The 14346-nt window shown below is 45.5% G+C and overlaps 1 protein-coding gene across 1 annotated transcript in view; it reads left to right on the forward strand.

Annotated features, from left to right (window-relative positions):
* The window catches only part of CLN5 (CLN5 intracellular trafficking protein), a 35667-nt gene extending 24391 nt beyond the window's left edge, over window positions 1-11276 (forward strand). Inside the window, exons 3-4 of the mRNA XM_038763023.1 lie at window positions 550-775; window positions 10192-11276. Coding sequence (XP_038618951.1) covers window positions 550-775; window positions 10192-10703 — 738 coding nt within the window. The 3' untranslated portion in view covers window positions 10704-11276. The remainder of the gene's footprint in view (window positions 1-549; window positions 776-10191) is intronic.
* The last annotated feature ends 3070 nt before the right edge of the window (window positions 11277-14346 follow it).

Here is a 14346-nt window from a genome sequence, read left to right on the forward strand (position 1 = left end):
GTACAGGTAAAATAAATAGAGTAATAAATATGTACAGACATATATACATATATGCAGGTGCTGTGGGGAAGGGAAGGAGGTAAGATGGGGGGATGGAGAGGGGGACGAGGGGGCCGCTATCCACTCGGCCACGCCGCTGCTCCATGGTTGAAGGAAGCCTGGGGATTAACACCCCACAACCGACTGCCTGTCCTTGGAAAACGGTTCGGACGGAGAGGCCACCCTGGAGGTTTGGAAAAAAGAGAAGCTGCAGGGATCCATCTGAATCTGGAATCCCGTTTTAGAGATGAGGTCATTGAGATGTGACGTTCGTTCAGTCAAATTCACTGAGCGCTTCCTGTGTGCAGAGCACTGTACTGAGTGCCTGGGAGATTACAACAGAACAATAAACGGACACATTCCCTGCCCCCGGTGAACTTACAGTCCAGTCACGCAGCAGCCACGTGCGCGGAGCCACGTCCTTCTGAGTCCCAGGCCCTCGCTCTATCCACCAGGCCACGCGGCTTCCCAGCTTGACAAATATTTAATATTTTCACCTTCAATTTCCAGAAAATTATGCACGATGCCCTGGGGTTCCGAAGCACTCTCACCGGCCAGAACTACACCATGGAGTGGTATGAGCTTTTCCAGCTGGGAAATTGCACATTTCCCCATCTCCGACCTGAAATGGAGGCACCTTTCTGGTGCAATCAGGGGGCTGCCTGCTTCTTTGAAGGAATCGATGATGGCCACTGGAAGGAAAACGGAACCTTGACTTTAATCGCGACCCTATCGGGTAGGTTGAGACGGTGTCTCCATTTGGAGTAACTGTAGCCAAATAAACTAGATTAATCAATCAATCAGTTGTCTTTATCGAGCGCTTACTGTGTGCAGAGCACTGTACGAAGCGCTTGGGAACATATAGAGACGGTCCCTACCCAACAGTGGGCTCACAAGTCTAGAAGGGGGAGATAATCGCCATAGAAGCTCTGAAATTTTCCACTTCTGGTAGCCCACTTGTTAAGAATAATGCCTGAAACTCCTATATCAAAAAACCTTTGGATCCAGGTATCGCTCATGCAATTTACTGCCTATTAAGCTACACGCTGAAGAGAAATCTATTCATCCGTCCTACCACTTGTGCTGATTAATGAAAAGGAGGTCCTGTTTTGCAGTGCTCCATCTGAATTGCCATAGAAGCCTTGAGCTTTCCAAGCAGCAGAAATAATTAGCATTGTCCAAAACTAAATGGTTTTAGGCCCTTTTTAATCACTGACATTTGAATAAAGCTTCCTGTTCTGAAGTGCGAAGTGGAATGTTCCATTATATGAATGGAAGTGTGACCTAAAAATCAATTTATTAGGTCAGTTTATTAGCATTTAATAAGCAGAAGCGGCGTGGCCTACCAGATAGAGGGATCTGGGTTCTAACTAATCCCGGCTCTGCCGCTTGTCTGCTGTGTGACCTTGGGCAAATCACTTCACTTCTCTGTGCCTCGGGTCCTCATCTGTACAATTTTAAGACTGTGATCCCCCTTTGGACAGGGACTTTGTCCAACCTGATTAGTTTGTATCTACCTCAGTGCTCAGAACAGTGCTTGACGCATAGTAAGCACTTAAATGCTTGTACTTCCCAAGCGCTTAGTACAGTGCTCTGCACACAGGAAGCGCTCAGTAAATACGATTGAACGAATGAATGAACAAATACCATTATCTCAGCGTGGCTCAGTGGAAAGAGCATGAGCTTTGGAGTCAGAAATCGTGGGTTCAAATCCCAGCTCTGCCAGTTGTCAGCTGGGTGACTTTGGGCAAGTCACTTACCTTCTCTGGGCCTCAGTGACCTCATCTGTAAAATGGGGATGAAGACTGTGAGCCCCCCGTGGGATGATCACCTTGTAACCTCCCCAGCACTTAGAACAGTGCTTTGCACATTGTAAGCGTTTAATAAATGCTGTCATTATTATTATTATTATTATTATTAGAATAGAAGGATATTTACATGAGCATTGAGGGGCTGGGGTGATTATCAAAGGAGTATGAATACCCAGTGTTTAGATGGGGCAGCAGCAGTTCAGGGGAAGTAAAATGGGGAGATTAGAAATTAACACTCCCTAGAATTGCTTAAATGATTCCCCAAATCCTGAAGGCAGAACTAGGGTGAAGTGGCGTTGGCAGTAATTCAGACACCTTGGCCGGCTCAATTTCTTCCTCACCTGCTCCAGCTCCCTCTCCTTTGTTAATAATAATAATAATAATGGCATTTATTAAGCGCTTACTATGTGCAAAGCACTGTTCTAAGCGCTGGGGAGGTTACAAGACGATCAGGTTGTCCCACAGGGGGCTCACAGTCTTCATCCCCATTTTACAGATGAGGGAACTGAGGCCCAGAGAAGTGAAGTGACTTGCCCACAGTCACACAGCTGAGAAGTGGCGGAGCTTTGTTCAGTCTCATCACTTCTCCCTTATGGATTCCCAAGCCTATTGCTCCCGCCAATTCTTCCAGACCTGCAATCCCCTCCGCCCCCTCCTCCTTGATGACCATGGCAACTACTTTGTTGACAAAGTCATAACCGTCAACTGTGACCTCCCATTTTCCTTCTGCTCCCTCCTTCCTCCCACCTCCCATCTTCTTTCTCATCCCTCTCAACTGTCTCTTAAGAAGAGATCTCCCTCCTGCTTTCAAAATCTACCATGTGCCTCCAACCCTGTCCCTTCTAATAATAATAATTATTATTATTGTGGTATTTGTTAAGTGCTTACTCTGTGCCAAGCACTGTTCTAAGTGCTTGGGTACATACAAGGTAATCATTCATGCATTTATTGAGCACTTACTATGTGCAGAGCACTGTCCTAAGCGCTTGGGAAGTACAAGTCGGCAATATATAGAGATGGTCCCTACCCAACAGTGTGCTCACAGTCTAGAAGGGGGAGACAGACAACAAAACAAGTAGACGGGTGTCAAAATAGTACAAATAGAATTATAGCTATATGCACATCATTAACAAAAATAAATAGAATAGTTAATATGTACAAGTAAAATAAATAGAGTAATAAATCTGTACAAACATATATACAGGTGCTGTGGGGAGGGGAAGGAGGAAGGGCCGGGGGGATGGGGAGGGGGAGAGGAAAAAGGGGGCTCAGTGTGGGAAGGCCTCCTGGAGGAGGTGAGCTCTCAGTAGGGCTTTGACGGGAGGAAGAGAGCTAGCTTGGCGGATGTGCGGAGGGACAGAAGGGTATTTCAGGCCAGAGGGAGGCCATGGGCCGGGGGTCGACGGCGGGACGGGCGAGATCGAGGCCCAGTGAGGAGGTTAGAGGTGGCAGAGGAGCGGAGGGTGCGGGCTGGGCTGGAGAAGGACAGAAGGGAGGGGAGGTAGGAGGGGGTGAGGGGATGCATGGACAGCCTTGAAGCCGAGAGTGAGAAGTAATCAAGTTGGACAAAGTCCCTGCCCCTCATGAGGCTCACACTCTTAATCCCCATTTTACAGATGCGGGAACTGAGGCACAGGGAAGTCAAGGAACTTACCCAAGGTCACACAGCAGGCAAGTGGCAAAGCTTGCCACTAGGCCATGCTGCTTCCCATAACACTTGGCCCCCACTGTCTTCTTCATCTGTTGACTCTAATGGCTCCTACCCTTCTGCTTTCAGTCACATAGAGGAAACCACCTTCACCCTACCTGCAGGGGTTTAATTACAATCCGTAGTCTCTGAAAATACGGAAAATTCTCTGAAAATTCAAGGGCTTAGTACAGTGCTCTGCACGCAGTAAGCACTCAATAAATACGATAGAATGAAAATCATTCTTCATAAAATTCGTTGTGCCAACCGTTGAATTTCCATTTCTTCACCTCGTCTTTTGGGGTTAGCGAGAAGCTATCACGGCGGGCCTTCCTCTACGGGAGTGGGGAGCTTTCACTCCAAAACTCGTTGTGCCAACCGTTGAATTTCCATTTCTTCACCTCATCTTTTGGGGTTAGCGAGAAGCTGTCATGTCAGGCCTTCCTCTACAGGAGTATGGAGCTTTCACTCTAAAATTCATTGTGCCAACTGTTGAATTTCCACTTCTTCACCTCGTCTTTTGGGGTTAGCGAGAAGCTTTCACGGCGGGCCTTCCTCTACGGGAGCGGGGAGCTTTCACTCTAAAACTCGTTGTGCCAACCATTGAATTTCCATTTCCTCACCTCATCTTTTGGGGTTAGCGAGAAGCTTTCACGGCGGGCCTTCCTCTGCGGGAGCGGGGAGCTTACACTCTAAAACTCGTTGTGCCAACCGTTGAATTTCCATTTCTTCACCTCGTCTTTTGGGGTTAGCGAGAAGCTGTCATGTCAGGCCTTCCTCTACAGGAGTATGGAGCTTTCGCTCTAAAATTCATTGTGCCAACCGTTGAATTTCCATTTCTTCAACTCGACTTTTGGGGTTAGCGAGAAGCTGTCATGGCAGGCCTTCCTCTACGGGAGTGTGGAGCTTTCACTCTAAAATTCATTGTGCCAACTGTTGAATTTCCATTTCTTCACCTCGTCTTTTGGGGTTAGCGAGAAGCTGTCATGTCAGGCCTTCCTCTACAGGAGTATGGAGCTTTCACTCTAAAAATTCATTGTGCCAACTGTTGAATTTCCATTTCTTCACCTCGTCTTTTGGGATTAGCGAGAAGCTTTCACGGCAGGCCTTCCTCTACGGGAGCGGGGAGCTTACACTCTAAAACTCGTTGTGCCAACCGTTGAATTTCCATTTCCTCACCTCGTCTTTTGGGGTTAGTGAGAAGCTTTCACGGCGGGCCTTCCTCTGCGGGAGTGGGGAGCTTTCACTCGGCCTTCTAAATAACGCCTTCCTTCATTCGAGTGGTTCCCAAACTTGCCATGTTTTCTGTTACTTGGTGTCCCACCTTCTTTCTTAGTGGACCACCCAAATTGCGTTAAAACGGAGCTCAGCTGGTAGTCCGATGGGCCTGTTCGCCACTTTGCTCTGGCTTTTATTTCTCCCAGCAAGCGCTCGTTGACCCAGAACTGCTACAGGGCTGGGACATTTGCTTCCCGGTGTCAGTGGAAAATAAAGGGAATTGAGCCAGCTTTCCAGTCCCTGAGGAAAAAATGGCCCGCTTTGGGGCCATGCCTGAAACTCATCATCATCAATCGTATTTATTGAGCGCTTACTGTGTGCAGAGCACTGTACTAAGCACTTGGGAAGTACAAATTGGCAACATAGAGAGACAGTCCCTACCCAACAGTGGGCTCACAGTCTAAAAGGGGGAGACAGAGAACAAAACCAAACATACTAACAAAATAAAATAAATAGAATAGATATGTACAAGTAAAATAGAGTAATAAATATGTACAAACATATATACATATATATAACTCATCAGACCTCCAGCTCCCCAAGTGCTGGCAGGCCTTGCCTTCTTAATACCATGGACCTGTGGTGAACAAATAATAATAACAGTATTTGTTAAAGCGCTTATATATATGTGTTTGTGCATATTTATTACTCTATTTTACTTGTACATATTCTATTTATTTTTTTATTTATTTGGTTTAAATGTTTTGTTCTGTTGTCTGTCTCCCCCTTCTTGACTGTGAGCCCCGCAGTTGGGTAGGGATATATATGTATATATGTTTCTACATATTTATTACTCTATTTATTTATTACTCTATTTATTTTATTTGTGCATATCTATTCTATTTATTTTATTTTGTTAGTATGCTTGGTTTTGTTCTCTGTCTCCCCCTTTTAGACTGTGAGCCCACTGTTGGGTAGGGACCGTCTCTATATGTTGCCAACTTGGACTTCCCAAGCGCTTAGTACAGTGCTCTGCACACAGTAAGTGCTCAATAAATATGATTGATTGATAGGGACCATCCAAACTTGTACTTCCCAAGCGCTTAGTACAGTGCTGTGCACACAGTAAGCACTCAATAAATACGATTGAATGAATGAATGCCAAGCACTGTTGTAAGCGCTGGGGAAGATTCAGTTATCAGGTTGTCCCAGGTGGGGCTTAGTCATTCATTCATTCAGTCGTATTTATTGAGCGCTTACTGTGTGCAGAGCACTGTACTAAGCGCTTGGGAAGGACAGGCTGGCAACATATAGAGACGGTCCCTACCCATCAGCGGGCTCGCAGTCTAGAAGGGGGAGACGGACAACGAAACAAAACATAGTAACAAAACAAAATACAGATGAGGTAACTGAGGGACAGAGAAGTGAAGTGACTTGTCCAAGGTCACCCAGCAGACGAGTGGCAGAGCTGGGATTAGAACCCAGGACCTCGGACTCCCAAGCCCGGGCTCTTTCCGCTAAGCCACGCGGCTTCTGATCTTAACAAATCAAACAAACCAGATCTTAATTTCAGGGAAGGTGTTCCACGTTTAAAATAGTACCTTCAGCTAAGAGTTTAAAAGCGTCGAGAGAATCAGTTAAGCTTTACACCATCTCGGAAAACGAGGTAGTCATTCATTCATCCAGAGCTTAGAACAGTGCTTTGCACATAGTAAGCGCTTAACAAATGCCATCATCATCATCATCATTCATTCATTCATTCATTCAGTCGTATTTATGGAGCGCTTACTGGGTGCAGAGCACTGTACTAAGCGCTTGGGAAGTACAAGTTGGCAACATATAGAGACGGTCCCTACCCAACAGCGGGCTCACAGTCTAGAAGGGGGAGACAGACAACAAAACATATTAACAAAATAAAATAAATGGAATAAATATGTACAAGTAAAATAAATAGAGTAATAAATATGTACAAACATATATACAGGTGCTGTGGGGAGGGGATCTACTAGGTTGGAGAAGCAGCATGGCTCAGTGGAAAGAGCCCGGGCATTGGAGTCAGAGGTCACGGGTTCGAATCCCAGCTCCCCCACATGTCTGCTGTGTGACCTTGGGCAAGTCACTTCACTTCTCTGGGCCTCAGTTCCCTCATCTGTAAAATGGGGATGAAGACTGTGAGCCCCACAGGGGACAACCTAATCAATCAATCGTATTTATTGAGCGCTTACTGTGTGCAGAGCACTGTACTAAGCGCTTGGGAAGTACAAGTTGGCAACATATAGAGACAGTCAATCAATCAATCAATCAATCAATTGTATTTATTGAGCGCTTACTGTGTGCAGAGCACTGTACTAAGCGCTTGGGAAGTACAAGTTGGCAACATATACAGTCCCTACCCAACAGCGGGCTCACAGTCTAGAAGGGGGAGACAGAGAACAAAACCGAACATATTAACAAAATAAAATAAATAGAATAGATATGCAGAAGATAAATAGAGTAATAAATATGTACAAACATATATACATATATCCCTACCCAACAGTGGGCTCACAGTCTAAATCATTTTGTAGCCCCCCCCCAGCACTTAGAACAGTGCTTCGCACATAGTAAGCGCTTAACAAATGCCAACATTATTATTATTATTATTATTGCTAGTGATCTACTCTAGATGGAAGTAGTTTTACTCCATTCTTTCTTATCGCATGTTCTCATTTGGGAAGCGACAGCGTTAGGGAATTAGGAGACGTTCTTCTGTCGATCTGTGACTTTGTAGGTAGAGTGTGATGTGATTTTTGGAGGCGATGAATGCGCATAGTGTCGTTCAAAGCACACAAATTCTTTATAACAAGTTTTCCTTAAAGTCTCTTCCTCTCTTCCTCTTCCTCCCTTCCTTCCTCTCCCCCTCGTCCCCCCTCCATCCCCATCTTACCTCCTTCCCTTCCCCACAGCACCTGTATATATGTATATATGGTTGCACATATTTATTACTCTATTTATTTATTTATTTTACTTGTACATTTCTATCCTATTTATTTTATTTTGTTGGTATGTTTGGTTCTGTTCTCCGTCTCCCCCTTTTAGACTGTGAGCCCACTGGTGGGTAGGGACCGTCTCTATGTGTTGCCAACTTGTACTTCCCAAGCGCTTAGTACAGTGCTCTGCACATAGTAAGCGCTCAATAAATACGATTGATTGATTGATTGATTAAAGTGAGGTTGGTCAAGAACGTTTTCCCTTGCAGTAACGGGGGAGAGCCGAAGTAACAGGGATGGAGAAGAGGGAAGCTTACCGTGGCTCAGTGGGAAGAGCCCGGGCTTGGGAGTCAGAGGTCACGGGTTCAAATCTCCGCTCCGCCGCCTGTCAGCTGTGTGACTTTGGGCAAGCCACTTCACTTCTCTGGGCCTCAGTTACCTCATCTGGAAAATGGGGATGAAGACTGTGAGCCCCACATGGGACAACCTGATCACCTGGTATCCTCCCCAGCGCTTGGAACGGTGCTTTGCACATCTCAATCAATCAATCAATCGTATTTATTGAGCGCTTACTATGTGCAGAGCACTGTACTAAGCGCTTGGGAAGTACAAATTGGCAACACATAGAGACAGTCCCTACCCAACAGTGGGCTCACAGTCTAAAAGACAGTCTAAAAGATAAAAAAGCACATAGTAAGTGCTTAACAAATACCCAAATTATGATTCTCATCAAGGGGTTCTGGGCCACTGGCCGGGATTGAGACGGAAGTAGGCGGAGGTGAGTTGGGAAATAATTGGGAATTGTCCCTCTTTTCCGAAGCCAAAAACTGACTTCATGTATGGAGGTGGCAGGGACAGAGGTTGTCTTCTGCCAAAAAGATATCCCATCAGCTGAGGAGCTTGAGTTAAGAACTATCGCACAGCGTAGCTGATGACTAGTCTTAAAATCTCGGCGCTGATCATAATAATAATAATGATGGTATTTGTTAAGCGCTTACTATGTGCAAAGCACCGTTCTAAGCGCTGGAGGGATACAAGGTGATCAGGTTGTCCCATGTGGGGCTCACCATCTTAATCTCCATTTTACAGATGAAGTAACTGAGGCCCAGAGAAGTGAAGCGACTTGCCCCAAGTCCCACAGCTGACAATTGGCGGAGCCGGGATTTGAACCCGTGACCTCTGACTCCAAAGCCCGGGCTCTTTCTGCCGATGATGATCTGGGAGAGGAAAATTACTCCGAGGGAAGCTCTGCTTTGGGTGGGGGGTGAAGGGGAAAGAAGCCAAAGATAGAGAAGTAGCGAGGCTTAGTGGACGGAGAACGGGCCTGGGACTCAGAAGGACCCGAGTTCTAATCCCTGCTCTGCCACAAGCCTGCTGTGTGACCTTTCATTCATTCAGTCAGTCATATTTATTGAGTGCTTACTGTGCGCAGAGCACTGTACTAAGCGCTTGGTAGAATAAAGAATACAACATAACAATAAACAGACATTCCCTATCAATCAATCAATCAATTGTATTTATTGAGCACTTACTGTGTGCAGAGCACTGTACTAAGCGCTTGGGAAGTACACGGCATCCACAGCGATTTTACAGTCTAGAGGGGGAGGTTAGTCTAACTACTCTGTGCCTCAACTCCCTCATCTGTAAAATGGGGACTGTGAGCCCCATGTGGGACAGGGACTGTATCCAACCTGATGATTTTGTATCGGCCCCAGTGCTTAGTACAGTGCCTGGCACGTAGAGAAGCAGCGTGGCTCAGTGGACTTGGGAGTCAGAGGTCATGGGTTCGAATTCTGGCTCTGCCACATGTCTGCTGTGTGACCTTGGGCGAGTCACTTCTCTGAGCCTCAGTCACCTCATCTGTAAAATGGGGATGAAGACTGTGAGCCCCCCGTGGGGCAACCTGATCACCTTGTATCCCCCTCCCAGCGCTTAGAACAGTGCTTTGCATATAGTAAGCGCTTAACAAATGCCATCACAGGCTTTGGAGTCAGAGGCCATGGGTTCAAATCCTGACTCCACCAACTGTCAGCTGACTTGGGCAAGTCACTTAACTTCTCTGTGCCTCAGTTACCTCATCTGTAAAATGGGGATTAAGACTGTGATTCCCCCCCCCCGTGGGACAACCTGATCACCTTGTAACCTCCCCAGCGCCTAGAACAGTGCTGTGCACATAGTAAGTGCTTAATAAATGCCATTATTATTATTTTTATCATCATTATTATTACAATAATTATAATAATTATTATTATATATTATTATTATTATGGCATTTATGATATAATATGATATAATAATGCTGGCAGGACCTCTGACTCCAAAGCCCGTGCCCTTCTCCACTGAGCCACGCTGCTTCTCTATTATTATTATTAACACATACCATAAAAAAAGATGGAAGTGCAGTCCGAAGGCCAGACCCTTTCCACTCACTGTACTTTAATAAACCCTTCCGTTTCCTCTTTTACAGGAAGCGTGTTTAATCAGATGGTCAAGTGGGTGAAACGTGACAACGAAACCGGCATTTATTACGAGACGTGGACCGTCCAAGCCGGCCCAGCCCAGAAGTCGGAGGTCTGGTTCGAATCGTACGACTGCTCCAGGTTCGTCTTGAGAACGTACCAGAAGCTGGCCGAACTTGGGGCCGAGTTCAAGAAAGTGGAAACCAATTACACCAGGATATTCTTATACAGCGGGGAACCCGTTTACTTGGGAAACGAAACGTCCATTTTTGGACCCAGAGGGAACACGACAGTCGCTGCAGCCCTAAGGAAGTTTTATTATCCATTCAAACCTCATGCGTCGACAAAGGAATTCCTTTTAAATCTCTTGAAAATTTTCGAATCGGTAGTTGTGAGGAGAGAATTCTACTTATTTTATAATTTTGAATACTGGTTTTTACCCATGAAATTTCCATTTATCAAGATAACGTATGAAGAAATTCCTTTGCCGAGACAAAACAAAAAATGGCTGGATTTTTAATATGGGTGCTGATCCTGCTGGCTAACCTCCCATTAGACGGGGAGCCCCATGTGGGACAGGGACTGTGTCCAAACTGATTATCCCGTATCTACCCCGGCGCTTAGTACAGTGCCTGGCACGTTGTAAGTGCTTAAATACCCCAACGAAAGGAGGGCAGCTAAAAAAGTTTTTCAGGGAGTGCCAGGTTTTCTTGCTTCTTCTTTCTGGCTTTGCTTAACCACTTTACCTTTTCTTAGCAAGTGAAACTGAATTCCATCAATTTGGACTCAACGAGGCCAGCTCTGAATAGGAGCATTAGTCGGGAAGAGATGGATACTTGGCTGAGATCTTTTGATATCAGTTTTCCGGCCCTCTGTCCTTTATTAGTCTAATTAAATTGGTAACTGCTCCAGCTTAGAGAGAGGAGCACTAATTATGCTGGTCAACTCCCCTTCCCTTCCTTTATCCTCCCCATCCTGGCTGTCAAGTTTCTAAATATTACCTGTTAGACCAAAGTAACTTTAGAGAGCTGTGGAACCAGGCGTATAGTTAGAGCTCATCCACTATCAATCAATCAATCGTATTTATTGAGCATCATCAATCGTATTTATTGAGCGCTTACTGTGTGCAGAGCACTGTACTAAGCACCTGGGAAGTACAAGTTGGCAACATATAAAGACAGTCCCTACCCATCAGTGGGCTCACAGTCTCCCCACTACTTAGGGGAAAAGGCATACAACCTCATTAATGTGGATTCACACGCTTCGCTCAGTGCTCTGCACGCAGTAAGCGCCCAAATACCATTTTGTGAAGCGGTAGTTTTTATACTAAGCACTTGGGAGGGTACAACTGAACAGAGTTGGTAGACCGCAACGAGGTTACAGTCTAGAGGAGACAAACATTAATATAAATTAATTATATATAATTATATTTAATATATATATATTATATATATAATTAATTTATATATATATGAGTACCGAGGGAGGGGTGAATAAGACGTACAAATCCAAGTGCAAGAGGGATGGAGAAAGGAGGGGGAGAAGAGGAAATGAGGTCCTAGTCGGAGACAGACTCTTGGAGGAGATGTGCCTCCAATTAGGCTTCGAAATTGGGGAGAATGAAAATCTATCAACTAGGAAAAGGGAGGGCATTTCCAGGCCAGAGCCTGATAACGATGAGGATGAGGAGGCACCAGCTATTCTTCCAACGAAGAATCGTTAGCACCGTCCCTGCCAAACATAGCAAATTCTAGAATTTCCCCGGCTAAATTTGACCTGATCAGTTTAGATGACTAAACGTGAGTCACAAGGGAGCAATTCTGCTCTTTCTAGTTGAGCTCGGTGAACCCAAGCCCTAAGAGCAACAGCAATGTACAGGCCGGTAGAATGTAAAAATACATAAAAAGTGTCAAATGATGTATTTGGGAAGTTTTCCTAAGATTCACTCAGGGGAGTTTTATTGGGTTTTGAAGACTTGACGTTTTCCCCTTTCCTAATTACTGCTGCCAAATTAATACGAAGATGAATAAACGCTATTCTGGATTTCTTTAATAAGTTAAATTCTGATGTTCTTCTTTGCTGGCATTATAAAGAGAAGGGAAAAAGCCTGGGCCACAGGCTTTGAGATGAACCAAACTCTCAAAGGGACTGAAATGGGAAAAAGAGATCGGGCCCAAGGATTCCGCTTGAAGAAGCAAATCTCGGGAAAGCAACGGTCTCAAGACAAGGCCTCAAGAAAGAGGTTGATCAATTATGTTCCTCTAAATAATAATAATGATGGCATGATCAATAATGTTCCCCTAAATAATAATAATAATGATGGCATTTGTTAAGCACTTACTCTATGCGATGCACTGTTCTAAGAACTGGGAGGGGATACAAGGTGATCAGGTTGTCCCACGGTGGGGCTCACAAGTCTTAATCCCTATTTTACAGATGAGGGAACTGAGGCCCAGAGAAGTTAAGCGACTTGCCCAAAGTCACACAGCTGACAAGTGGCGGGTCAGGATTAGAACCCAAGCCCGAGCTCCTTCCACTGAGCCACGCTGCTTCCCCTAAACAACTAGTCCGTGAGGTGTTGACAGACTGCGATAAGCGGAGATAAAAAAAAAAATTAGGAATCTTCGACCCGTTTTCTATCCCAGCCACCTTTCAGCTCTCCTGAACCAGCTCTGCCCTTTGGTACTTCATTCAGTCGTATTTATCGAGTGCAAAGCACTGTACTAAGCACTTGCGCTCTACTAAGTAGAGAAACAGCGTGGCTTACTGGCAAGAGCATGGGCTTAGGAGTCAGAGGTCATGGGTTCTAATCCCAGCTCTGCCCCTTGTCAGCTGCGTGACTTTGGGCAAGTCACTTCACTTCTCTGGGCCTCAGTTCCCTCATCTGGAAAATGGGGGTGAAGACTGTGAGCCCCACGTGGGACCACCTGGTTACCTTGCATCTACCCCAGCGCTTAGAACAGTGCTTGGCACAGAGTAAGCGCTTAATACCATCATCGTTATTATTATTATTACTGTTACTCTGCACACAGTAAGTGCTCAATGGGTACGATTGAATGAACAAATAGAATTACAGCTATATGCACATCATTAACAAAATAAATAGAATGGTAAATCTGTACAAGTAAAATAGAGTAATAAATCGGTACAAACATATATACAGGTGTTGTGGAGAGGGGAGGGAGGTGGGGCGGGAGGGATGGGGAGGAGGAGAGGAAAAAGTTGGGAGCCCCTTCCTTCCTCTCCCCCTCGCCCCCCTCTCCATCCCCCCCATCTTACCTCCTTCCCTTCCCCACAGCACCTGTATATATGTATATATGTTTGTACAGATTTATTACTCTATTTATTTATTTTACTTGTACATATCTATTCTATTTATTTTATTTTGTTAATATGTTTGGTTTTGTTGTCTGTCTCCCCCTTTTAGACTGTGAGCCCACTGTTGGGTAGGGACCGTCTCTATGTGTTGCCGAATTGTACTTCCCAAGCGCTTAGTACAGTGTTCTGCACACAGTGAGCGCTCAATAAATACGATTGATTGATTGATATTACTAAGTACTTCCAACCTTTCAGAGCCTGTCTATACATACAAACTTAAATACCCCTCTATTTAAGACTGTGAGCCCACTGTTGGGTAGGGACTGTCTCTAAGTGTTGCCAACTTGTACTTCCCAAGCGCTTAGTACATTGCTCTGCACACAGTAAGTGCTCAATAAATACGATTGATTGATTGATTGATTGATTGAAGCACCAATTCCCCAACTTCTTCCTTCTACCTGGGAAGCAGCATGGAGGATTGGATAAAGCCCGGGCCTTGGGGTCAGAAGACCTGGGTTTTAATCCCAACTCTGCCACTTCCCTGCTGTGTGGCCTTGGGCAAGTCACTTTCCTTCTCTGTGCCTCAGTTACCTCATCTGTAAAAGTGGGGATGCCACACCTCTTCTCCTTCCTACTTGGACAGTGAGCCCCGTGTGTAATCTTGAGAAGCAGCGTGGCTCGGTGGAAAAGAGCCCGGGCTTTGGAGTCAGGGGTCATGGGTTCAAATCCCGGCTCTGCCAACTGTCAGCTGTGTGGCTTTGGGCAAGTCACTTCACTTCTGTGGGCCTCAGTTCCCTCATCTGTAAAATGGGGATTGACTGGGAGCCCACTGTTGGGTAGGGACT

The sequence above is a fragment of the Tachyglossus aculeatus genome, chromosome 2, assembly GCF_015852505.1.
Source record: "Tachyglossus aculeatus isolate mTacAcu1 chromosome 2, mTacAcu1.pri, whole genome shotgun sequence".
In the NCBI taxonomy this organism is placed as follows: Eukaryota; Metazoa; Chordata; class Mammalia; order Monotremata; family Tachyglossidae; genus Tachyglossus; species Tachyglossus aculeatus.